The 25,637-nt window shown below is 43.5% G+C and overlaps 2 protein-coding genes across 2 annotated transcripts; both read right to left on the minus strand.

Annotated features, from left to right (window-relative positions):
- Positions 1-432: 432 nt before the first annotated feature.
- Positions 433-19,832, minus strand: LOC115193690 (prolyl 4-hydroxylase subunit alpha-1). The gene is made up of 15 exons (XM_029752600.1): positions 19,669-19,832; positions 11,953-12,050; positions 11,487-11,583; positions 11,250-11,401; positions 10,927-11,064; positions 10,608-10,847; positions 9,979-10,202; positions 9,581-9,757; positions 8,732-8,802; positions 5,903-6,002; positions 5,754-5,807; positions 5,229-5,294; positions 5,029-5,097; positions 4,819-4,915; positions 433-1,602 (listed from the first exon to the last, which is right to left on the minus strand). Exons 2-15 carry the CDS (start codon positions 12,047-12,049, stop codon positions 1,532-1,534), a joined length of 1,653 nt encoding a protein of 550 aa, XP_029608460.1. The 5' UTR covers position 12,050; positions 19,669-19,832; the 3' UTR covers positions 433-1,531.
- Positions 19,833-21,487: 1,655 nt separating this feature from the next.
- Positions 21,488-23,695, minus strand: LOC115193459 (serine/threonine/tyrosine-interacting-like protein 1). Its single transcript, XM_029752144.1, has 5 exons — positions 23,676-23,695; positions 23,350-23,492; positions 22,711-22,885; positions 22,283-22,419; positions 21,488-22,140 (listed from the first exon to the last, which is right to left on the minus strand). Exons 1-5 carry the CDS (start codon positions 23,693-23,695, stop codon positions 21,488-21,490), a joined length of 1,128 nt encoding a protein of 375 aa, XP_029608004.1.
- Positions 23,696-25,637: the final 1,942 nt, after the last annotated feature.

Genomic DNA, 25,637 nt, shown 5'->3' on the forward strand with positions numbered 1-25,637 from the left:
GTTGTTGATGTGTGCAAGGGTCCCTGGTTCGAGCCTGGTTTGGGGCGAAGAGAGGGACGGAACCTACACTGTTACACATGCACACAATATTGTATTTCTGATGATACCAAACACAATCTTTCATTCACCAACACAGACAGAGGCCTCCTCCCTTCCAATCAATCTGGAGCCAGGCCAGTATTCTGACATGGCCCTGTGTATCTACAGCTGACCACACACATACTTTCTCTTCCTTCCTCACACATAAACAGTACATGGCATCTCTCACATCCATTGTAGCTTTTATAAACCATCATAGACTACAGTACTTCCTATTGGATATTTTAGTGAAGATGGCCTACAAAACACCCAGCTGAAAATGTAGGGGTCATAGCTGAGGGCTTTAAAAATGTAGTTGATGAGAGGGGAAAAAAACAACATCACTCAAGTGGGTAGCAATGACATTTAGACTTTATTTCTATAGAAAACATTAATTTCACACTTCCAAAAATATTCCTGCATATTTGAAAGGACTTACAAAACACACAATGGGTGAATCTTGTCAGCTATAAATACCATGTTTCTTCCTTGAGGCCCCCAGATAGTATTACATAAAGAAACAGGCCTCACAATACTTTTCAGTGGGGAAAAACACCAGAAATTCTTTGTCTTGCCTTCTAAAAAACACCACTACTTTTTGGGGATGGGCCCACATCGATAAACTTTAAGGCACTTTAACTTTAAGACACCATGTCCAACGTTTCTGCCTCCCTCTTTTCCATCACACGAATGGGGAAGCGCAACTCATCTGTATGGCAAATCAAATGTTCTGTTTAAAATGTGAGTATTCAAATCCAAAGTCAGTTAAATACCAAACCAGATCTTAAAAAACAATAAACAAATGATACCCCAGCTATAAACAGTTAAACGTCAGATAAGATTGTCTGTGCTGTACGTGGGAGTGTTGGAGTGTATGTCTGTGTGGTGTGTGTTTTTGAGAGAGATATGTTAGTATAAACTGGAGTGACATCAGTGTTGAAATAAGAGATGGAGTGAACACTTGACCTGAATAGAGAAAACAGTCCATGGCATACTATGGACATGCACTTAGAGAGGAGGTATTATTTACATTAGAACAGAGCAAGATGCAGAACCTGTGCTCTGAAATGACCATTTTTGCTGTGTACAGAGCCAGTAAAGAGTGCAAACAAAGACATAAGGGTGAACACACAACGTGTTCATTTGAGACATATCAAAGAGCCTTGAGAGCACCATGTCAGTCAGAACACCACTAATACTGTCCAACCTGAAAGCCCCAAAACATCCTGGGCTCAGAGAGGTACAGAGCGGGGGTAAGGAACGGATGACGTGAAGGAGGGAGGAAGAGGAGGAGAAGGAGGGATGCCAATGGCCCCCTTTTCATGGCCTGTCATCCACAGCAGTGTTCTCAGGCCCTGGGGTTGAAGAGGAAGCAAGGGGTAGAGGAGGAGAGGGATAGAGGAGGAGAGGGGTAGAGGAAGAGGGGCGTGGAAGGGAAAAGCCTTCCCCTTCATCATGCAGTCTCATTCAGGCCACAGGGTCGCCGGAACTCCTGCCCTCTTTCATGGATCCATTTGTTTGATACTGAGGGTGACAAGGAGGACAGAGAAAGACGTTAGCTACTGTACCATTGCCTAGTCTGGTAAAAAATCTACAGTACTCTAGTCTGCAATACTGTGTACAAAACACTAGGAAAATCTGCTCTTTCCATGACATAGACTGACCAGGTGAATCCAGGCGAAAGCTATGATCCCTTATTGATGTCACTTAAATCCACTTCAATCAGTGTAGATGAAGGGGAGGAGACAGGTTAAAGAAGGATTTTTAAGCCTTGAGACTATTGAGACATGGATTGTGTATGTGTGCCATTCAGAGGGTGAATGGGCAAGACAAAATATTTAAGTGCCTTTGAACTGGGTATGGTAGTAGGTGCCAAGAACTGCAACATTGCTGGGTTTTTCAATCTCAACAGTTTTCCGTGTGTATTAAGAATGGTTCACCACCCAAAGGACATCCAGCCAACTTTACACAACTGTGGGAAACATTGGGATCAACATGGGCCAGCATCCCAGTGGAACGCTTTCGACACCTTATAGAGTCCATGCCCCGACGATTTGAGGCTGTTCTGAGGGCAACTCAATATTAGGAAGGTGTTCTTAATGTTTTGTACACTCAGTTTATATCAGAGATAACTTGGTGAAGACCACAACAATGATCACTTGAGAAAAGTAAAGGAATGACTGTAGCGGGAGTTATAACTATAGAATTAGGAATTACAAAACTAGTAATAATGGTAATTTAATAGGATGTCTATTTATTTATTTATTTTATTTTTTATTTCACCTTTATTTAACCAGGTAGGCAAGTTGAGAACAAGTTCTCATTTACAATTGCGACCTGGCCAAGATAAAGCAAAGCAGTTCGACAACATACAAAAACACAGAGTTACACATGGAGTAAAACAACATACAATCAATGATGCAGTAGAAAAAAATAAGACGATATACAATGTGAGCAAATGATGTGCGATAAGGGAGGTAAAGGCAAAAAAATGCCATGGTGGCAAAGTAAATAAAGTATGGCAAGAAAAACACTGGAATGGTAGATTTGTAGTTTGAAGAAAGTTAAAAGATAAAATATAAATAATATGGTGCAAAGGAGCAAAATAAATAAAATAAATAAATACAGTAGGGGAAGAGGTAGTAGTTTGGGCTAAATTAAAGATGGGCTATGTACAGGTGCAGAGATCTGTGAGCTGCTCTGACAGCTGGTGCTTAAAGCTAGTGAGGGAGATAAGTGTTTCCAGTTTTAGAGATTTTTGTAGTTCGTTCCAGTCATTGGCAGCTGAGAACTGGAAGGAGAGACGACCAAAGGAGGAGTTGGCTTTAGGGGTGACCAGAGAGATATTCCTGCTGGAGCGCGTGCTACAGGTGGGTGCTGCTATGGTGACCAGTGAGCGGAGATAAGGGGGGACTTTACCTAGCAGGGTCTTGTAGATGACCTGGAGCCAATGTGTTTGGCGACGATTATGAAGTGAAGGCCAGCCAACGAGAGCATACAGGTCGCAGTGGTGGGTTGTATATGGGGCTTTGGTGACAAAACGGATGGCACTGTGATAGACTGCATCCAGCTTGTTGAGTAGGGTATTGGAGGCTATTTTGTAAATGACATCGCCGAAGTCGAGGATTGGTAGGATGGTCAGTTTTACGAGGGTATGTTTGGCAGCATGAGTGAAGGATGCTTTGTTGCGAAATAGGAAGCCAATTCTAGATTTCACTTTGGATTGGAGATGATTGATGTGAGTCTGGAAGGAGAGTTTACAGTCTAACCAGACACCTAGGTATTTGTAGTTGTCCACAAATTCTAAGTTAGAACCGTCCAGAGAAGTTATGCTGGATGGGCGGGCAGGTGCAGGCAGCGATCGGTTGAAGAGCATGCATTTAGTTTTACTTGTGTTTAGGAGCAGTTGGAGACCACGGAAGGAGAGTTGAATGGCATTGAAGCTCGTCTGGAGGGTTGTTAACACAGTGTCCAAAGAAGGGCCAGAAGTATACAGAATGGTGTCGTCTGCGTAGAGGTGGATCAGAGATTCACCAGCAGCAAGAGCGACATCATTTATGTATACAGAGAAAAGAGTTGGCCCAAGAATTGAACCCTGTGGTACCCCCATAGAGACTGCCAGAGGTCCAGACAGTAGGCCCTCCGATTTGACACACTGAACTCTGTCAGAGAAGTAGTTGGTGAACCAGATGATGAGAAATGAGAACTTGTTCTCAACTTGCCTACCTGGTTAAATAAAGGTGAAATAAATAAAAAATAAATAAAAAATTTACAATTGCGACCTGGCCAAGATAAAACAAAGCAGTTCGACACATACAACAACACAGAGTTACACATGGAGTAAAACAAACATACAGTCAATAATACAGTAGAAAAATAAGACTATATACAATGTGAGCAAATGAGGTGAGATAAGGGAGGTAAAGACAAAAAAGGCCATAGTGGCAAAGTAAATACGATATAGTAAGTAAAACACTGGAATGGTAGATTTGTAGAGGAAGAAAGTGCAAAGTAGAAATAGAAATAATGGGATGCAAAGGAGCTAAATAAATAAATAAATAAATACAGTAGTTGAAGAGGTAGTTGTTTGGGCTAAATTATAGATGGGCTATGTACAGGTGCAGTGATCTGTGAGCTGCTCTGACAGCTGGTGCTTAAAGCTAGTGAGGGGGATAAGTGTTTCCAGTTTCAGAGATTTTTGTAGTTCGTTGCAGTCATTGGCAGCAGAGAACTGGAAAGAGAGGCGGCCGAAGGAGGAATTGGCTTTGGGGGTGACCAGAGAGATATTCCTGCTGGAGCGCGTGCTACAAGTGGGTGCTGCTATGGTGACCAGTGAGCTGAGATAAGGGGGGACTTTACCTAGCAGGGTCTTGTAGATGACCTGGAGCCAGTGTGTTTGGCGACGAGTATGAAGCGAGGGCCAGCCAAAGAGAGCGTACAGGTCGCAGTGGTGGGTAGTATTTTGGGCTTTGGTGACAAAACGGATGGCACTGTGATAGACTGCATCCAGTTTATTGAGTAGGGTATTGGAGGCTATTTTGTAAATGACATCGCCGAAGTCGAGGATCGGTAGGATGGTCAGTTTTATGAGGGTATGTTTGGCAGCATGTTTTGTTTTGCGAAATAGGAAGCCAATTCTAGATTTAACTTTGGATTGGAGATGTTTGATGGTCTATGGTTATAACAGTGTCATAGACATTTACAGAGCTAAATTTAGGTAGTTTCAACACACAAACTCACCCCACTTGTTGCCCACCAATACTGGGCAGGCTGCGTGCCTTGTACTGTAGTCTCCCTCCCCACTGGGAAACAGGTTGTACCAGAACACTGCAGTCCCCTGTAATACATCACACACAGTAGAGACAGGTTACAGGGAACTATGTACCTACAGTCATACACATACTGTAGGCTGCAAATACACATGCTCATTGCTCACAAGCATTTAGTCACCTTTTTGGGCCATACTGCAGCACCCACATCTGGGAATACTGTAGCACCTCCTGCAGCTACGTCACTCATCTAGAACCAAGAAAACAGGAACTAGTCATCAACTATTATCACTTTGGACTCTTCAAGAGACCAAAAAATATATATTTATTTCAGGGCAGGGGGCATAGAAGGAAGCAGCCCCATGAATATAGAGCACTCACATAGAAAAGCCAGGTGGCTATGCGGTTTCCAGTGCCCAGCTCTTTGAAGGCATCAGGCTCATCTTTCTGTAGAGCGAGAAAAACGTTATCATGACATCACGTGATCATTATGAGCAGAAATGCCACATCCTAAATGTCACGGTTGCCCATTCGATTTTCTTGTTTACATAAAAGACTCTAACAACACCATCAAAACAGCTCCAAGTTATTTTAATTTTGGAATTCTGTTCCAAAGTAATCCCACGCATAATAGAGAGATATATAATTTGACTAAAACATAATCATTTCAAACCTTGCTAACATTTGTGTACAATCACATACAGTATATCTGTTTGGGCTTCTTGCGGTCAATTTGCAGTCTACAAATTATTAGTAATTATGGTCCGGCCCCCTGTCCATCTGCTCAAGAAAAAAAATTGTCTAGCTGCTGAATCTAGTTGATGATCCCTGCTATACGCAATCCAAAAACGTGTTACAGCAATAATGTGTGCAGTCATTAAATCAAGGCTGCAGGGTAATACTAACCCGTCCAAAGTCAAAGTGGGGCTCATACTGCCCACCCACACCATAGTTTGCAACCTGCAAAGCAACAGTGAGATCATTAATATTGGAAATGTAACTGTCAACCAGCTCAAACAACGACACACACACACAAACACACACACACACTTTACCTGCAACTCTTCTGCAGTGTCCATCTCCAGTCCTGTGAGGTCCTCAATCCGCTGGTTTATCTGGTCAATCATTGGGTGTTCATACGCTGTCAGCCATGCACTGGGACAGGACACAGGGGTGCAGGGATAACAGGTCAAATACAGGGGGGTGGTAGAGTCACTATAGTACAGTAGTTATTACAGATGAACAGTCTAGGAGAGAGAGAACAGACAAAGCATGCTGCAAGCTACTGCTGAAGATGAAATATATAAACTACAGTAGGTTCATGTGTTACGTGCAGATGATACATGAGAAGTGGGAGGAGCGTTGAGACAGGAAGAGGAAGGACTTTAGAAAGCGTCCTGACAGAGTCTCCAATCAGCTCAGCGTACATTGGTCAGAGTGAAGTTTAGGAGTAACTAAATAAAGTTGTGTGTATTTTTTATGTACTTTTCAATAATGTAGGTTGAAGCTCTGAGTTTGCAGTCATCGCGTGACTTGGGAAAGTTCTGGAGGTCACAAGGGCTTTGGTGGTTGATGAGTTTACTTTAGGGGCCCAGAGGGGAGATTTTTTTGAATGCTTTTAGTGAACACTACCAGCCTTTCACCATCCACCCTGGCCCAGTGGTCTAAACCACCCCCTCCAACAGGGAGCATTCCATTCTCACTGGGAGTCATGGCTTCTTTCACATATCATATAAAGACGTCACAATAACTTCTGTCATTTCATGGACCTCAAGATTATTTTGTAGTCGTTTTTCTGGGTCATGCACCACGAGGCACAGTGTGAAAATAAAAAAAAGTGTCAAACCACAGAAAATAGCATTAAAATGGTAGATTCTCTGCTTAATAGATTTGCTATACACTGCATAAAGTGAGAGTTGTAGCAGTTGTGGCCGTAATGATTTCACGGCGAGAGGGCTAAAGTTGAGGTCCATTCAAGTTCAGCCATCTGCTCTACACACACCATCCCTTTTTATTGGATACATTGTTGAATCTCTCAGCCAATAAGATGACTCCTCTTTCCCAGTGCAATATACTGTGTGTATTACTTAATACTGAAATTCCTTGTAAGGTTAGCCAAATTCAAAACAAAGATGTGTGTGTGATTTATTAGAAGTTGCTGTTGGGGAAGTGAAGACAGTAAAACATAAATTGGACATGATAGAGTGCTGGTTAGGTCAAAAAGTCTCTCTTCCTTCAAATTCTCTCGCCTGCTGTGATTACTCTCCCACTTTAACCTTGTTGTCAGTTTAAATGAGGTTCACGCTCAGTTCAGTTAACCCTTCACCATACACACAGTTGCACATACTTCAACATGAAGACACAGACCCAGACACACAGGCAGACAGACACACACACACACACACACACACACACACACACACACACACACATCTACACTTGCATGCAGACACACGTGCACACCCTAGCAAATACACACTCCAATATACACAGTAATAAGCAGGGGCAGTAAAACCAAAGTGATGTGGAGTGGTATGGGGGTGGTATGGGTGTGGTATGGGGGTGGTATGGGTGTGGCATGATCATTTCTATTTTTAAGAAGATGAAAGTTATTAAAGTAACTATGACTAAAGATTGGCATGTTCCCCTACAATCAGCAGTCTGACCATAGATTGGGGTTGTCTGGTGTATTAGATCTACACAAGTGGGCACTCACTATTCATCAAAATCATGAACAGAGAGAGACAGAGACAGAGAGAGAAAGAGAAAGAGAAAGAGAGAGAAAGAATGTGTGTGGATGTGCGTTCGTTCGTGTGCACAAACTTGAGGTGTAATTGGCCCTGTCTGCACAGCAGCACAGAGGAGGAGAGAAGCCAGAATGACCTCATTCATCTGATTGTAAGAGAGCAGCATAGATTCATTGCAGAAAAAAATGGGTGAGGTGGCCCTACTGACCCAAAGACCTGCCAAAACCTGGATAGCACATCCTGGGAATGCAGGGCAGGTCAGGGTGGGATGGGAGACCAGAGGGGATGGGCGGGTCTCTGGAGACCCAAATGTACTATGACCTTTTACCCCTTACCTCTTGGAGACTCTGTACATGGCCGTGGTGAGTTTCCCAGTTAGGGGGTCATGTACTATGGCTGCCATAGCTAGTTGCCCGGGCACAAGAAAAAACAGACAGAGAGAGAGAGAGAGAGAGAGGTAACACACCAAAACGATAGATGAAGTAGAGGGAAACAGGAAGTGAAAGAAACAGAGAGAGGAGAGAGAGAAGCAGATTCGGTCACAAGCGGTTAATGTTATTCCAGCAATATGCCAGGGGTTGTTTCAGGGCCAGTCCTTTAACCCAAGGGTAATATAACTTAATGGTTTATTCTCTAGTTTAGGAGAATGCTAAACTAGTGCTTACATTAGCAATGAAAGGAACAGAGGATTTGTGAGAAGTACTGCTCCTGACACACCCTTAGTTGGCCAAAAGCAACTACACCTTTTCTCCTCCCACTCCACTGGGTTCACATCCTAGAGATCTCCTGAGCAGAAACACATTTTCACCACAGACAGGACCATACAATCATCTCTCCTTATTCAGTAGCTTATACTCTGAACTTCTAGAACACCCCTGGACTATTTTAGAATCTGATTTATGGTTAGACTAAGAAAATTAATCAGAGAGAGAGTGAAGGAGGGTTCAGTAAAAGTATGGTTCTGTGCTTCTGCAGAGGAGTCTTCCAGCGTTGGAAGAAGGGAGGAATACAGTCCGGACTCAGAGGCATAGACCAGTGGCAGGTGTAAGAGGAGGGGTTTGAGCTGGGGTGAAAATGAGGAGAGGGGTTATGGGTGCTCCCCCCCCCCACCACCGCCTGCACCTGGCTACGCCTTACCTCTTGCTGATCCTGTAGGGGGCAGTCTCGAGCACACCAGTGATGGGGTTGGAGATGGTGGCCCGGCGGAGCTATAAGGCAGGGAGAGGGGGTTTAGAGGGTACCCTGACACCATCTTCATCACCCACCTCCACCCCTCAGACCCTGTTTTGGGTGGGCTAACAGGTCTCAGCTCTTTGATATACACCCCTCACCACACACACTAAAAGCTTGCTGTTTCCTCTGGGAATACGTCCTGTCTAACCATTTATAGCAATAGGCCTTTGTCTGAAAAACACTTTTTTTCATGTACTTGGGCAACTACTATTAGGTCAACATCAAGTTCAAAGACCTATACTAATAGTCTGAATTTGTGTCTAGATATCAGTAAGTCAACACTCATTGAATTGATCAATACATACTGTCATCCCACTGGGCAAAAACTGGTTGAATCAATGTTGTTTCCATGTCTGACTGATTGGATTTGAAAAAGTATTTTAACCTAAATCCAATGACTTAGTGACATGTTTTGTTGAATCCATGTTAGTTGACAACTCAACCAAATGTAAATCAAAACTAGACATTGAAATTATGTCTGTGCCCAGTGGGAAGAGGGTTTATTTTTTTAGCATGAACATTTCCTATTCATTCTGTCTACTAGTGGCCTTGACTCTGCAGACACAGCTGCAGCTGGTCAGACAGTTACTAGTATGAGCCTCTCTGATTACCACAGAGCATATCCACAGCAAATCCACTTCTGTAGGACCATGAAACCCTTCCGTCAGACACATCTGTGTGGCCATGACACCCTTCTGAACCCTTATTATCTCAATATAGCACACACACACACTGACAGAGAGTTGAACTCACTCTGGGCTTGGCCAGCTCTTTGACCTTCTCGATCTCGCCGTGAGAAATGATGTCATGGTAGCGGACTATGTAGGGCCGGTCCCACTCATCCTCCTGCTTCACCGGGCTCAGGAGGTACTTGGGGTGACCGTGGTTGTCAAAGTAACGACAGAAAAGCCGTCTCTGTCTGCGGGGGGTCTACAAGGCAGAGATGGGGCGGGTGGAGGGAGGTAAGAAGACAGATTGACACGTACAGACGTAGGATCTTAATTTGAGCCAGTTGCTATAGCAGGAAAATAATCCTGCAGTAACAGGAAATATTCATTATTATGTTGATTATAATGAATGGACATTTTTGTAGGGGTTGATACATTTTTCGTGTGTGTGTGTGTGTGTGTGAGTGAGGAATTCCTCCTCACCAGCTTGATGCCCTCCCCTCGACACAGCATCTCATACATCTTCCTCTCTGGGACAGGCTCCCTAAAGCGCTTCTTCTTCTTGGAGGCATCACTCGTCAGTCTCTTCCTTTGCTCCTTGCCCTCCTCCCGGGCCTTCTGGGCCTCCTGGGCCTGGGCCTTCCTCTGATTTATCAGTTGAAACTCAAAGTACTTCAGGTTGCCGTTGGCACGCTGGTGTTCCGGGTCTGGAGTGAGGAGAGAGAGGGGACAGTGAGATGGAATACTGATGCTCATATAGTAAACAAACAAGGAAGATTCATTTAGAATTTTCATCTGGATCTATCTGAATCACTAACTTCAGACCCTACTGCCACTTGGGACATTTCATGAGTAATCCTCTATACCAGTTTATGCTGGGCATACAGGACAGCAGCTGTTGTTCAATGATTCACCTGGAGGGCATCATATTCCCTCAGCACTCATTAACATTCACAGTGTTACACTACCAGTTAACCTTCAAGTATACCCATCCCATAAGTTAGCTCTTTTAGGGTGCTCTCCTTTAACTCTGTCAGTGTGACCTTCAAATCCTCGCTCCCGGTGTGACTAGTTTAACTCCTTTCATTCTGAGCCGTATTAGGGTAACTCACCCAGCATGAGTAGCCTCTTGGTGAGCTCCAGGGCCCTGCCTAGATCCCCCTGCTGGTAAATAGCATAGCTGAGGTAGTCCAACACGGTGACCTTGTCCACGGTAGACTCCTCTCCTTCGTCCAGCTGCTTCAGGGCCTGTTCCATCCATAGCTCAGTGTGGTAGTAGTCCACCTCGCTGTAGGCAATTTTCCCCAGCTCAAAGCAGTCCTCCACTGTCATAGGGCTCTTGTGCGTCACTCCTGTGGATGAGTCAGTGTTTACAAACTTACAAATTATGAAAGGCCTGAGTGCTCTCTCTAGCGCTCCCTAACACTTTACCTGGCAGGTCTCCTGTAGAGATGGTGTTGGTGTCCAGTCTGTAGGTGTCCTGCAGTCTGAGCAGGGCCTTGGCTGCTCCTGTCTGGTCCTCGTCGGTAGGGAAGTGTTGCCTCTGGAGGGTCAGGTTAGAGATGAAGCCTGAGAGAAGGACAGAGATCCTCATTAGTGAGGATGCTCACTGTGAGCATCTAAAAGACAAACAAACATTGCAGCAAATATTTTATGTAAAATAAACTAGTATCTGTCATTGCTGCTTTGTGACTACTTTTCAACTTCCTTTTAATCTCTTCTAATGTGAACTTTATAGTGTCATCATATCTAACCGTCCTTGGTGTCCTTCAGCACCAGGCTCTCCAGGTCTCCCCATTCTGTGTTCAGCCTCTTCATCAGTTTGAAGGCATTGACCGGGTTTCCCAGGAAGCCCTCGGGGTCCTGCATGGCTATGGCTGATAACACATCCAGCTTCTCTGCCCACCTAAGAGAGGGATGGGAGAAGAGACACAATTCAGCTACTCTGTGTGTGTGTGCGTGCGTTTGCGAGTGTGCGTGCGGACACTTACTGTTTAACCTGCTTCAGCTTGTTCTCCTCTGCCGTGATATAATTCTTCAGTGAAGTGACTAAGTCTTTCTCTGTGTACAACAGATCTGTCATGTGACCTAAGGGAGGATAATACACACATTATCAAACTTTATTTTAAGTTTAGTTAAACCAATCATACACATGATAAGGAATACACTGTGTACTATATCTTTCAACTTCCGTGTAAATGAGAAAAAATAAGAACCCGTACTTCCGGGTAGAAACGTGTACTTCCGGGTAGAAACGTGTACTTCCGGGTAGAAACGTGTACTTCCGGGTAGAAACGTGTACTTCCGGGTAGAAACGTGTACTTCCGGGTAGAAACGTGTACTTCCGGGTAGATAAAATGCACAGTATGTGCTTGACAGACAGGCTTTGAGTGCAGACTCAACACCTGTCTCACAACCATATGACTACGTATCTCATAGGGAAGGGAGGAGTCTCACCGATGGATGTGTAAAAGTCACTGTGGGCTGAAAGAGTCTGAAACAGGCAGCTCAACACCAGTAAATACCACCAACACTGTCGCTCCATCCTGGACATACTGGGAGAGAGAAAGACAGAGAGATAGAGAGGGGGGGGGGTGGCAGAGAGAGGAAAAGAGAGGAGGCCAGAATGAGGAGGAGTGAAAGAAGGACAATGAACGCATGTTGTTTGCTGACTCAAACACTCTGTCAGCTAATGTACTAGAAATAGTCATAATCAACAGAGGCTTCCCTTTTGACAGAATGGTCCAATGATCTACAGGAGAGAATTTCCTGATGAACAATATCATTTCTCTGATACATCTGAAACTTAAAGCATTATAGTCCACTCATCTTTTTCCCCCCAGAGTTTAGACTATCCTGACACACAGGTCAGAAAACACATACAATTAGCTATACCTGTGCTGCCTCTCAAATACTTAAAATAGAAGTGGGAATGGACATTCCTTGACGGCAGGACAAACCCTAACCCTGGCTGTCTGCAGGCTGACACAGCAAGGCCTCAAACCTCAACCCACAAAGAGTGGTTTTGTCAGTGTGAGGCCGTGGAAGGATAAGCCATAGGGAAATAACAAACAGAAAAGAGAGAGAAAGGGAGTGTTAGCGAGTGAGTGTGTGGGTGGGTGTGTGCATGCATGCACGTGTGTTAGTGTGTTTCAAAGAGAGTAGTCCTCTAAAACAGTATTACATTAAAGGACTTCCTCTCTGCCTCACCCACCACACTGAGATGAATATAACCCCTTGGATGTGGCCATAGAGTGCCTAGTTTGGCACATGAGTTCTGGAGTTGGCACTGTCATGGCTTTTGCCTGGCTGCCCTTATCTAGACATGCCTTAGCCCTGCGGGAGTGGTACTGTGCTCTTCCTACCCCCATAGCGAGCCTCCACTAGTCGTCCAGTGTGTGTGTGTGTGTGTGTGTGTGTGTGTGTGTCAGGGAAGTAGCGTGGGCCTTGTTTGAACAAACATGCCTGTCTATATTGCCCTCAGGGATGGACATGGAGGGGGACGGATGGGCCAGAAAGGGGAGGAGGGGACTTCACACATAGACATTACCTCTATTCCACAAACACACATCCCTATTAGCCTAGGGTCTTTAAAACACACAGACAATACCTCATCAATAGAGACAAGTCCACGTTGCGGGAAACTTTAACACGAAGTTCCGTGAATGCTACAGTACTATCCAGCAGATGTATTAATTTATCAACAAAAAAATCCCCCCTCTACACATTAGCTTATCTAGCATACCTACTACTCATTAAGCATGTAAGAACGAATGGCAACATTGGACAAAGACTGCAGTATAACCTCCCTGTGTTAACAGTAGCTGATCTGGCTGAAAGCAGTAGCACTCTGTCCTGTAGCTGACACACACCCAATTCATCCTAGCATAAGAGTTTATATTGTTTAAATACTGCAGTCAAAACATAACTCAAAACAGGTACATAAATCTAAATCCTAGCTGCGCTGATACAGAAATACCAATCTGGCAACCCCGCAGATAGTTTGGAAGACACTTGACACAGGACTGACGATCACTAACATCTAAAACGTACAAGCTGGTAACACACATCTGCATTCTACTGTGCACATGAGATGAAAGGTGAGGAAGTAGGAAGGACCCAAAAAATTAAAGTCACAAGTACAATTTGTAATATTTGGATATCTATAATTATGGCATATAGGATTACATTTACGCATAACTGACCATGATATGAATAAGGAGGTCAAAGAGAGACAGGATTGAAAGCAGCGCCAAGTATGAAGTACGTATAAAAAAATACTAACCCACTGCCAATGTAAAGGTCATTGCACATACCTTCCACCCTCTGGCACCAACTCAGCCAACAGAGACTCTATCTACTGAGGGTTTAGGCAATGGACAGGCTTAGGCAAGTCCTCATTTTCTTAAACAGAGTGAGGATTTGATTGAAAACAAAGGAAACATACAGGTGATATTTCTATGAAGGTCAACAGGGAGTGGAAAGAGCCAGAAGCCAAGAACTATAAGAGAAAAACGGTATGCACACGTCAAATGCTTTATACGTTCACGTGTTAAATTCTATTTATCACAGAGAGACACAGAGTTGTCTTACACAGTACTACACCACTTACAGTAATGTTTCTCACTGGTGCTCAAATGACAGTCACACTTCACTTATGCTGCCAATCTGCAATAAAACTCATAAGAATATCAACCGTATTGCAGAGTGCAGAGTGGCAGTAGTGACAGTGTCACTGTTATGATAATGGCCTCAAAGTGTTATGTCAGAGCATGTAAAGTGATACTGTTAATTACCAAGCCTTTAAGAGAGCCACTAACCTCAAATGGCTGCTCTACAGACGCCCATACGTAACTGGGTTTCAACTAGCAGTAACCAGTCCCAGGAGAAATCACTTCGCCCGTGTCGAAAACAGATTAAAAAATTATGAGTCTGCGTTCTTCCCCTGAGGTTTAACCTCCTTGGGCCAATAATCCGTTAGTACTTGTCATATGCCTGTAGGGCCTACTTGTTTCAAACAAGCCTGAGGTTAGTGTTATCCAGTGCTACTGTAGAGTTAAGTCCTTTTACGTCAACTCTCTCATTACTCTGTGTTACCTGGGAAACACACACACACACACCTCAACGAGGTTCAATCACTCATTCACAGTTTGAGGTTTATGTCCAAGCTACACTTACAGAAGTCAGTCATTACCCTCCAATTACTAACGCATGGCAAATAGAGGGCAAGTCAGTTGGAAAATGAAATATGGACAAGGGATGGACAAGGGATGGACAAGGGATGGACAAGGGATGGACAAGGGATGGACAAGGGACTGGCAAAGCAGCTGGTGGTTGTATTAGGTGACAGAGGTATTGTGCCAGTGCCACAGACAGAATATCACTTGTGAGTGAAAAAAACCTTCCCGATCTGTCAAACCCATTGTTTTTAGTTTTAGATCATTAGCCTCACATTGTTACAGTTTCACCATTTGTGAAGTGAAGTTGTAATATAACTAATTACTTTATTAAATTGGCTTTAAAAGGGAGTTATAGGGGCTGTTTGTGTATTTCAAAGGCTGGATGAAACACACACACAGTCATGACTAACCTTTGGATGACCAGACTAAATGTCAACATCCTACACTATTAGAATTAAACCTTCCTGTGTCTGACCAAAGTGAGCATTCTGGTACTTCTCACACACACACACACACACACACACACACACACACCCATCCTTATTCTATGATGTTGAATTCAGACTACTGTTTGAGCTTTGTTTCACCTTCAACTGGAATATATTATAAGCACAGGGGGTGGCAGGTAGCCTAGTGGTTAGAGCGTTGGGCCAGTAACTGAAAGGTTGCTGGATTGAATCCCAGAGCTGACAAGGTAAAAATCTGTTGTTCTGCCCCTGAGCAAGGCAGTTAACCCACTGTTCCCCAGTAGGCCATCATTGTAAATAAGAATTTGTTCTTAACTGACTTGCCTAGTTAAATAAAAACCTCCTGATATGATAGATGCTAACTGATCTGTTATGACCACAAAGACAAAAAAAGGTTCCAGGTAGAACTCTTTTGGGTTCCATGTAGAACCCTCTCTGGAAATCACTGGAAGCAAAAAGGGTTCTTCAAAGGGTTCTTCTATGGGGACAGCCGAAGAACCCATTTAGGTTCTAGATAGCACCTATTTTTCTAAGAGTGTAGGCCATGGAGAAATTTCAGACTGCATGACTTAGCACTTGAAATGTAGATATGAAGGCTCCATTCCTGTGGTTTTCAGGGAGAGTCGTAGAGCACCCGTCTGTACAGATATTCTGTAAAACCTGCAATATCCTAGACATACAAAAGCATTATAGAAGAGAAGTATTAACCTTGCAAGTCATTTAATAAAGGTCTTATCTTTACAATTTTATACAACATAAACCATACAATGCAGGGACACAACTTTCACTGGGGACAGGGGGGACGGGGATGGGGGGGACATGCCCCCCCTCACATTCTGAAATTGCATTTTTATCATTGGAATGTGATACAAAACGAGGCAACGGTGGGACCATGCGGACGACTCCGAGTGGTCGGGTAGGCTGTTTGGAGTGTTATATCCGACTGGATCAACAACAAAAAATTATAAGAATAATAATAATTATGTCCCCCCACTTCTAAAACCAAAGTTGCGCCCCTGATAGAATGACCCCACACTATAGGTGGAAAGATAATCCAGAATATGACCAACACCGACCAAACCGACCACTTATCATGGAGATTTTGCTGATATCGTTCATTACAATAAATAACCTATAGGGCGCTACTAGAGAAATGTGAAGTTTGAAATTAAATACGTTTGCTAATATGGGTGATTGTTAATAGGACAATTGATAGCTACAACCTTCAAAGTAATAGTAGTAGTTTTAACGGTAATATAAAAAAAACTGTGGTGCACATTAATGTTATAAACTTATCATTCAATTTATCGTTTTCCTCAGTCGTAACTCTTTACCAGTGGCCATGGTTTTCACAAAAAGACCCCACTAGATTAAGTGTGCCATACAAGGGCACCAACACACAAGAGCTCAAAATGCACCATTTGACAGGACATCATTGGCCCAGTTTAGTATTATCCTGGTCTGGTGAAAAATGTCAGTGAAAAGGGAGGCTCAAAGTTCACACAACCTGACACCAAAAACAAACTTGAAATGTGACATCAATTCATTCTATTACTATAGTCCATATATTTGAGGGTTGCTGAAGCCCAAATACTTACATAAACCTAGTAAAAAAGGTAAAAAATCCCCAAACTGTACTACAGTCATTTTTGGGAGAATAACAACCTGGATGCAGGGGTAGACGTAACATAGTAAAAGTAAATCCAGGATACTCAAATTAGTATGATATGTCACAAATGTCGTATGTGTTAATTTGTGGATGTCCATCATCCATTTAGTATGATATGTTACTACGTAATTGCAATTTGTACAATATGTTACGAATTTGAAAAACGTAAGATATGTTACAAATTCCAATTTGTTGTGACTAACGTTACCAAGGTGGCTAATGCTAACATTAGCTAGGTGGCTACTGTTAGCTAGGCTAGGGGATAAGGTTAGAGTTAAGGTTAGGAGTTATGTTAAACGGTTAGGTTTAGCTAACATGCTAAGTAGTTGCAAAGTTGTTTATTAGCACAAATTCGAAACTTGTCTGTGATGAGATTCGAACATGCAATCTTTAAATTGCTAGACATTCTCATTATATGCCTACCCAGCCACCCTACTTTTGTATTTGTGTTACGTAACCTTCTGTCTTATGTAACCATGCCAAGCTTAACATACTCAATTTAGTGTTCCAGCTTTAAGTTGAATATGTTAAATCTAGTCTATGACACCAGGCTAAAAATAAAGACTTACACTGCCAGTCAAAAGTTTTAGAACACCTACTGTACTCATTCAAGGGTTTTTCTTTATTTTGACCATTTTCTACATTGTAGAATAATAGTGAAGTCATCAAAACTATGAAATGACATATATTGAATCACGTAGTAGCCAAGAAAGTGTTAAACAAATCAAAATATATTTTATATTTGAGATTCTTCAAATAGCCACCCTTTGCCTTGATGGCTGCTTTTCCTTCAATCTGCGGTCCGACTGATCCCAAACCATCTCAATTTGGTTGAGGTCGGGGGTTTGTGGAGGCCAGGTCATCTAATGCAGCACTCCATCACTCTCCTTGGTAAAATAGCCCTTACACAGCCTGGAGGTGTGTTGGGTCATTGTCCTGTTGAAAAACAAATTATAGTCCCACTAAGCCCAAACCAGATGGGATGGCGTATCGCTGCAGAATGCTGTGGTAGCCATAATGGTTAAGTGTGCCTTGAATTCTAAACAAAATCACAGACAGTGTCAAAAGCAAAGCACCCCCACACCATAACACCTCCTCCATGCTTTATGGTGGGAAATACACATGCAGAGATCAGCCGTTCACCCACACCGCGTCTCACAAAGACATGGCAGCTGGAACCAAAAGTCTCCAATTTGGACTCCAGAACAAAGAACAAGTTTCCACTGGTCTAATGTCCATTGCTCATGTTTCTTGGCCCAAGCAAGTCTCTTCTTATTGGTGTCCTTTAGTAGTGGTTTCTTTGCAGCAATTCAACCATGAAGGCCTGATTCACACAGTCTCTTCTGAACAGTTGATGTTGAGATGTGTCTGTTACCTGAACTCTGAAGCATTTATTTGGGCTGCAATTTCTGAGGCTGGTAACTCTAATGAAATTATTCTCTGCAGCAGAAGTAACTCTGGGTCTTCCTTTCCTGTGGCGGTCCTCATGAGAGCCAGTTTCATCATAGCGCTTGATGGTTTTTGCAACTGCACTTGAAGAAACTTCAAAAGTTCTTGAAATTTTCCGTATTGACTGATCTTCATGTCTTAAAGTAATGATGAACTGTTGTTTCTCTTTGCTTATTTGAGCAGTTCTTGCCATAATATGGACTTGGTCTTTTACCAAATAGGGCTATCTTCTGTATACCCCCCTTCCTCCCTTCCTTGTCACAACACAACTTAAGGAAAGAAATTCCACAAATTAACTTTTAAGAAGGCACACCTGTTAATTGAAATGCATTCCAAGTGACTACCTCATGAAGCTGGTTGAGGGAATACCAAGAGCGTGTAAAGCTGTCATCAAGGCAAAGGGTGGCTATTTGAAGAATCTCAAATATAATTTGATCTGTTGAACACTTTTTTGGTTACCACATTATTCCATATGTGTTATTTCATAGTTTTGATGTCTTCACTATTATTCTACAATGTATAAAATAGTAAAAATAAAGAAAATCCCTTGAATGAGTAGGTGTTCTAAAACGTTTGACGGTAGTGCAGTTATGAGTGAAAGTTCCAGAATCAGTCAGAAAACGTGGAGAGCACTGCCACGTCTTCGCCCCTCCCCGCAAGGACGTTTCTCGGGATGTGAGTTTGTGAATGATGTGATTGCTCTACTACCTGCAATCGGGAAGAAACTGGGTATTGAGACAACTTGTTAATTCATTAAGTAACTCAAAGTTAGCCCCTTCATTCAAAAAATACAATTTGCCTTTGTAGGTCAGTAAACACACGTTCATTTTGTAACGTGTGCATAAATGACTTGCCGCTTTGTAACAATCCCTAACAACGATGTAACAGCCACGGTTGTCGATTTCGTTTAGTGTCCGGTTTATTCATTTTAGCCAAGGAAGGCTTGTAACATTTCCGTTTGAAAGCCTGATAATGCCATGGCATATTCATAACTATGTCAATTTTAAAATATAGCCTAATATAGCAATATCTGGAACGTTTTCATAGCATTCTAGTCTATTGAGACAGAGATTTCGCAGGCACAGTCATGTGTAAATAAACTCATACCCACGTTGCATCGGAATTTTACGCAGTGGATGGGTTTGGAATAGGATGCCTGGCGCTAGGTTTTGTGCGTAAAGTAGGCTACAAATAAATAAATGACAAGACGAGTTTGATTGATAGAATAGAGACAATAGACTAACTAAAATCAATTGATATCACATATTGGACATGCAACGTGCTTGTAGAGAAAGTTATTCATCTATTAATAATACAGGTCTCATCCGATATGGTAATCAAACTTAACACTAGGCTAGGTTTAGACAAACAGATAATTGTCAACATGCAAACAAACATGAATTATTACCGAAATGATAAGAGAGACTTGTCTTGGAACAGTGGTACAAAAACACTCCGGTGGCCAAAATATATTCCCGGCAGCCGCTCGCAAGCTCTCCAAAGGTGTCCCTGCTCGTTGCTTTGGTACCGTTTATGACAGCCCCAACCTCCAGTCGCTCTTATCCTCAGCGTGTCATCGGTCCTCGGCTCGCCATCTGGCGGCAGGTTCTATCCTCGGAAACTGCTACGTGCAGAGTCGCACACACGCACTCAACCCAAGTTTGGTGCTGGGGAATTTCAGGGGAGAATTTTTGAGCATGCGTCCACACCAATTCTGAAGTGTTCCCTTACTTCCCTGTCATTATTGGGATATAACAATTAGCATGGATGTTTTGCTCCAGACACGTAATAAAATGATGTTACTCCTAAATATGACGAAGAATGAGTCTGTTAGGCATTCTAGAATGCACTACTGTTTACAGTGTGCATTGTGGAGGACCACTGGTGTTTGGTTTATGCCCACATCTGAACACTTTTACATTCAATTAGCCTAGACCCAAGCCCTACTAAAAATGTTTTTGTCCTTTTATGTTGGTTGATTCTTACTTTGACAGTTTGCCCCTAGAAATGTAATATGTGTATGCAAATAATTTAAGCAATGTAATCCATTATAGGCCCTTAGCCTAAAGGCCAGGCTGCAATAGTCATACCAAACTGAATTTTTCTATTTGGATTTGTTTACTGTAAGTTTCATGGCTATTTCTTTAACAGGCACAGGTACTAAGAACTCTACGGTCTCTATAGACCCCAATTTCACCCCAGTAGTAGGAGGCGGGGTCATTTATCATGTGGTCCTTCCACATTCCAGAAGATTCGGGATCTGCTTCCCAGTTTTTCTAAAAGGAAGCTGGCTGGAGAGAGCTGCATGGGAGGAGCTTGGTGTGTGTGTTTGTGTGTGTGTGTGTGTGTGTGTGTGTGTGTGTGTGTGTGTGTGTGTGTGGTGGGGGGGCATACAGCCACATTCAGTCACGTTCAGTCTTATGAATGAAATGGTATAATCCACTGTTAGCCCTGTGTGCAGAAACAACCGTCTATTAATTTGGAAGAAAGTACCTTTCTGCATGGTACGGTCAGTGTGAACAAACTCTTGTATGTGTGTCCACAGTTGTATTGGGAAAAAAACAACTCAATACCCATTCTCCTTTATCCTTGCAGTGACCTGTTCACAGTTTTTAAAACACACTATTGTACCAATTGATGTAGGTTACTTCCTCCATTTCCTCTGCCTTTCTTTACTCTGCCTTTCTTTAAACAATATGGCAATAACAACCCAACTTTGCCCTTTCAACTGGAATTTATGACCATGTGTTTTATGCTTTCTTCTAAGCATAACTGTTCAGTAGTTTTATGTTCAGTGATAGGAGAAACAGGGAAATATGTTTATTATTCGTAGCTCTACCAGGTCCCAGACAAAATATTAGAGCTGAACAAGTTTCTAACCAAGCTTTGAATACACAGATGGCCTCTGTATAAGCTGGTATCAGCACTGATGCAAATACATTCACTTCCTCTCCCCTTATCCACTGTAATGCTGCAACATCAGCGCTCCAGGGCTCTGGAAAAACATCATCCCTCAAATAACCCTTAATAAAACACAGTCCTAGATCTAGGGCAACAATGACAAAGAAAACCAAACAGCTTAAAGTTATTAAGACCATCAAGGTCATACAACTCTCCCAATGAGTCTTTAATAACGTTATTATTTGAATCACAGTGGGCTCTGTCCATAGTCCACTTCCCTCTCCATGAATTATGCACAGAAACTGCACTGCGCAAACCACATAACTTCACAGGCGGATGTCGTCCAGTGAGGTAAGTCTTCGTCCGAACAGCTGCTCCTCGTAGGTCAACAGCTGCCGCAGGAAGTTCACGTTGGGCGCCGTGCATGCTCTCCTCTCCTTCAGCCAGCGGATGGCGTGCAGCAGTGTCCAGCGCTGGTGCTGCATTAGGAAGGCTAGCGTTAGCGCCGAGCTACGGCTCCGCCCCATGCTGCAGTGCACCAGCACCCTACCCCTAACCTCGCTGCTCAGGGCCCCAGCGATGAACCTCGCCGCCTGGGGCAGCGCCTCCACCAAATCCTGCTGGGCGTCATCGCTCAGCCGCAGCCTCAGGTAGCTGAGGGTGCTGGGAAATGCATCAGGGCATTCAGCCGTAGCGTTGACCACATGGGTGATGTTAAGGTTCTCAAGGATGTGGTAGTCAGAGGCCTGGGCAGCTGAGCCCTGGTAGAGCTCCCCCTCCAGGATCTCAGAGGGGTAGATGGTGAGGGCGTACCTGTCGGGCTCTAGAAGAGCCATGCGGGAGGTGCAGAGGAAGGGGTAGAGGGTGTGGAAGGCGGCAAAGCCCCCTAGGAGGATGACAGGGTCCATGCCCAGGTCACTGAGCTGGAAGAAGCAGCGCTGGAGGAACGGGGAGGCTGCCCTGGCCTCCACACTGCCCACTGATACACACACAGACAGACATAAAACAACCACACAGTGAAGGTTAGAAGGGTGCTTTTGTGTTGCTGAGGTTGTACAGTGTCTGTGTTGATTGTGTCTAATGCTCCCTATGTTGTAGCAAAGGAGTGTGCAGTGTATTACCTGGGCTGTGGCCCTCCTCAGCGTACAGCAATATGATAGAGAACTCCTGGAGCTGGACACAGCTGATCAGACAGCCCAGATCTGGGTGGATCACTGTCACACTAGCCCTGGCTGTAACCAGATGACTCTGCTTGTACCTGACAACCAATGAACACACACATATCAACATAATGCTTTTACAGTAAGTATTTGTATTTATTATGAATCCCCATTAGTTCCTGCCAAGGCAGTAGCTACTCTTCCTGGGGTCCAGCAAAATGAAGGCCGTTATACAATTTTAACAGATTTCACAACACATTAAGTCTGTGCCTTCAGGCCCCTACACTACTTCCACGTATCTACAACAAGTCTGTGAGGTGTAGTGATCAAGTGGCTACATTGGGCGTGCATGTTTGTGTTCTGAAGGTGTGTTGTGTGAGTGCTCCCACCTCTCTGCACTGCGACAGTCCAGGATGAGGATGTAATTCGGATCATGTAGAGCGGGATGTCCAGCCTCGGCGTTCAACAGGTTATATACCTGCTGGGGGGTGATGTAGCCTCGCTGCACACTCACCCTCTCTGGGAAGGCAGGAATTAACACCTCCTGCACCTCAGGCTCACACACTACTGGACAACAGTATGCACACACACATGTACCTGCGCTCACACACACACACATCAGAGAAAATCATACACACAGAGCCGAAATGCATATTGGAAACAATGTTCAACTGGCGACTGGGTTCAGCTTGCAGGCACCCGGCCCGCCACAAGGAGTCGCTAGAGCGTGATGATGATGAGCCAAGTAAAGCCCCATCGGCCAAACCCTCCCCTCGCCCGGACAATTGTGCGCCGTCCTATGGGACTCCCGGCCACGGCCGGTCGTGGCACAGCCCGGGAATGAACCCAGGTCTGTAGTAACACATCTAGCATTGCAATGCAGTGCGTTAGACCGCTGCACCACTCGGGAGGCCCAGATTGTGGTCCTTTGATCATAAATCCCCCCGTGATAACTCCAGTCACAACTTTAAATCCACATTTATACTTAATCTTATATCCACTTGATCTAATATGGGCTGATGACCTACCTTGGGTCTGTCTCTGCACTGGAGTCAGTGTGTGACATTGGGATGATTTGATAGTACCATTGACCTTCCTGTAGGGGGTGTTGTTTTTTGGTTGCAAGGCGTTGCTGCGTTTTCTGGATGGTTCTATACGACAGTTAGTCACTCTGAGACAAATACACAAAGACAGAGCTGCATTACCCAGCGTTAACAAAGGACATTAGATGTATTATTTATTCAGCAATATATTTGACCAACAGAATTATATTCTTCAGGGATGCATGCACGGCAACTGACACTACTGACACAAGCTGAGATGCCTATAGCTAGCAGTTAGACCTTACACTCACCTGGACACCACTATGCCCATGTTGTTTCCCAGTGCCAGACATTTGGGAGGCGCAGCTGCTGCCCCCTATGTTCCCTTATCAGGGAGATATCCTTCCATAGTGAGAATAGTCAAAATTTCGGGCAAATTCTTGACCAGCCAACCAAATATATATACGGTTAAATGTCTGTCAAATTGCCACAAAACTGGTTTGCTTGGCTCCGGTGTAAAATAGTTGTTTTCCTTGCCTTTTTTCTCGGTCACTCTCACACCTCCTTGTCAGGGCCTTATTTTAGCGGGTTGCCTTGACGACTTAGCAGTGATAAGTGCTCTAGAATGCCACATGGGTGCTGGCTGTGACAGGTGAGGGAGGAGAGTGATAGAAAGAAGAGAACGGCCTTCGGTCTCACTCTACCATATAGTCAGACCATGAACACCACCCCAAATCAGGTTTTCCTCATGGACCCCTGTGGTATGACTCCATCCCTCCCAAATCAAATGATTCTATCAATAATTATTCTATATTATTCTACAATCGACAGATCCATTAAACACCTCCAGCATGTTCAACAGATATTTCAATTGTTGATCTTTTTATGAATACCTATGGCAGTCATAGACACTGAAATATATTAGGGGTATAAGCTTATATGATTATACAATACAACACAACCACACAATGGTGAGGACATCAGCTTGATTAATTATTTTAATAAGTCAAACTGTTGATGTTATTGATAAAGTATCAACCAATCTTGATGAATCCGTCTCTCCAGGTTCCATCAAAGTACTGTATCTCCACTGTGTTGTGTGCTAGTTTGATCAGGCATGTTGCTATAGTACCCTGGCTATGCATTAGGCCCTCTTTGCTGTTTGAATACAGAGATCAGAGAACCACCTCTTCTCAAGTCACATGAGTCTGTTTACTTTGAGGGCTTTGCCCAGATGGCTGCATGGCTCAGGTTACTACACATGTCTGAGGTGTTGTGAAGTTTGGCAGGGAGATACAGAGGCCAGCTAGTACACACACTCACATGCATGTTCTGTGTTCACTAACACATGTATTTTCAGTAATTTGTTCAGGCAAAAAAAATACTTTTCCAGAAATACTTGATCATTTCTGTTCTCCTCTGCTGGAATAGCACAGGAGTATCAGTGTTGCGGAGAGTTAGGACAGAGACAGAGAGAGCGAGAGGAGAGAGAGATATGACATGTAAAATGTCTCTATTCCTTTGAAACTTTTGTGAGTGTAATGTTTACTGTACATTTTTTATTGTTTATTTCACTATTGTTTATTATCTATTTCACTTGCTTTGGCAATGTCAACATATGTTTCCCATGCCAATAAGGCCCTTTGAATTGAGGGGGGGCGGTCAACAATGTCACAAGCAGATGTCTGTACCACGCTGTGAATGATCAGTGATGAGATTCCCACCAGGGTTACTGTAGGATTAGACACACCTCCGTGAAGTCATACTAAGCAGTATGGCATGTCACATTTGTGTTCTAGTATCCTAGTTGAATGATAAGGTAAATATGTACAGCTATAAACGCTGAGCATAGATCAGACAAATACATTGCTTATTTAGGAATCTAAGAAAGGAAAGTCAAAGATCAGACATAGGTCTAACAGAATTTCCATACAGTATATAAAGCAGTCATGACACACACACACACACAGGTACTGTATATGTGCTTTTAACAATAGGCTACATACAGTATAAGCTCTACAAGCATATAGCATAAAACTAGGACCAAGCCATGCTAATTGTACAATGTGTCAAAGTTTACGACCATCTACAATGTGGCTCACAGTTATTTTCCAAATAGCTTCAGGGTATACAATACCTACAATTGCATCCTGTGTATATAACCAGCTGGCATGCATGGGGTAAAATCTGTCAGATTGTTCTATCTGAAAACACCTCTCCTTTTAGGGATTATATCAGCCACCTTTGGGTGATCTATTTACATGTGGTGTGCA

This window comes from Salmo trutta, chromosome 5 (genome assembly GCF_901001165.1).
Source record: "Salmo trutta chromosome 5, fSalTru1.1, whole genome shotgun sequence".
NCBI lineage: Eukaryota > Metazoa > Chordata > Actinopteri > Salmoniformes > Salmonidae > Salmo > Salmo trutta.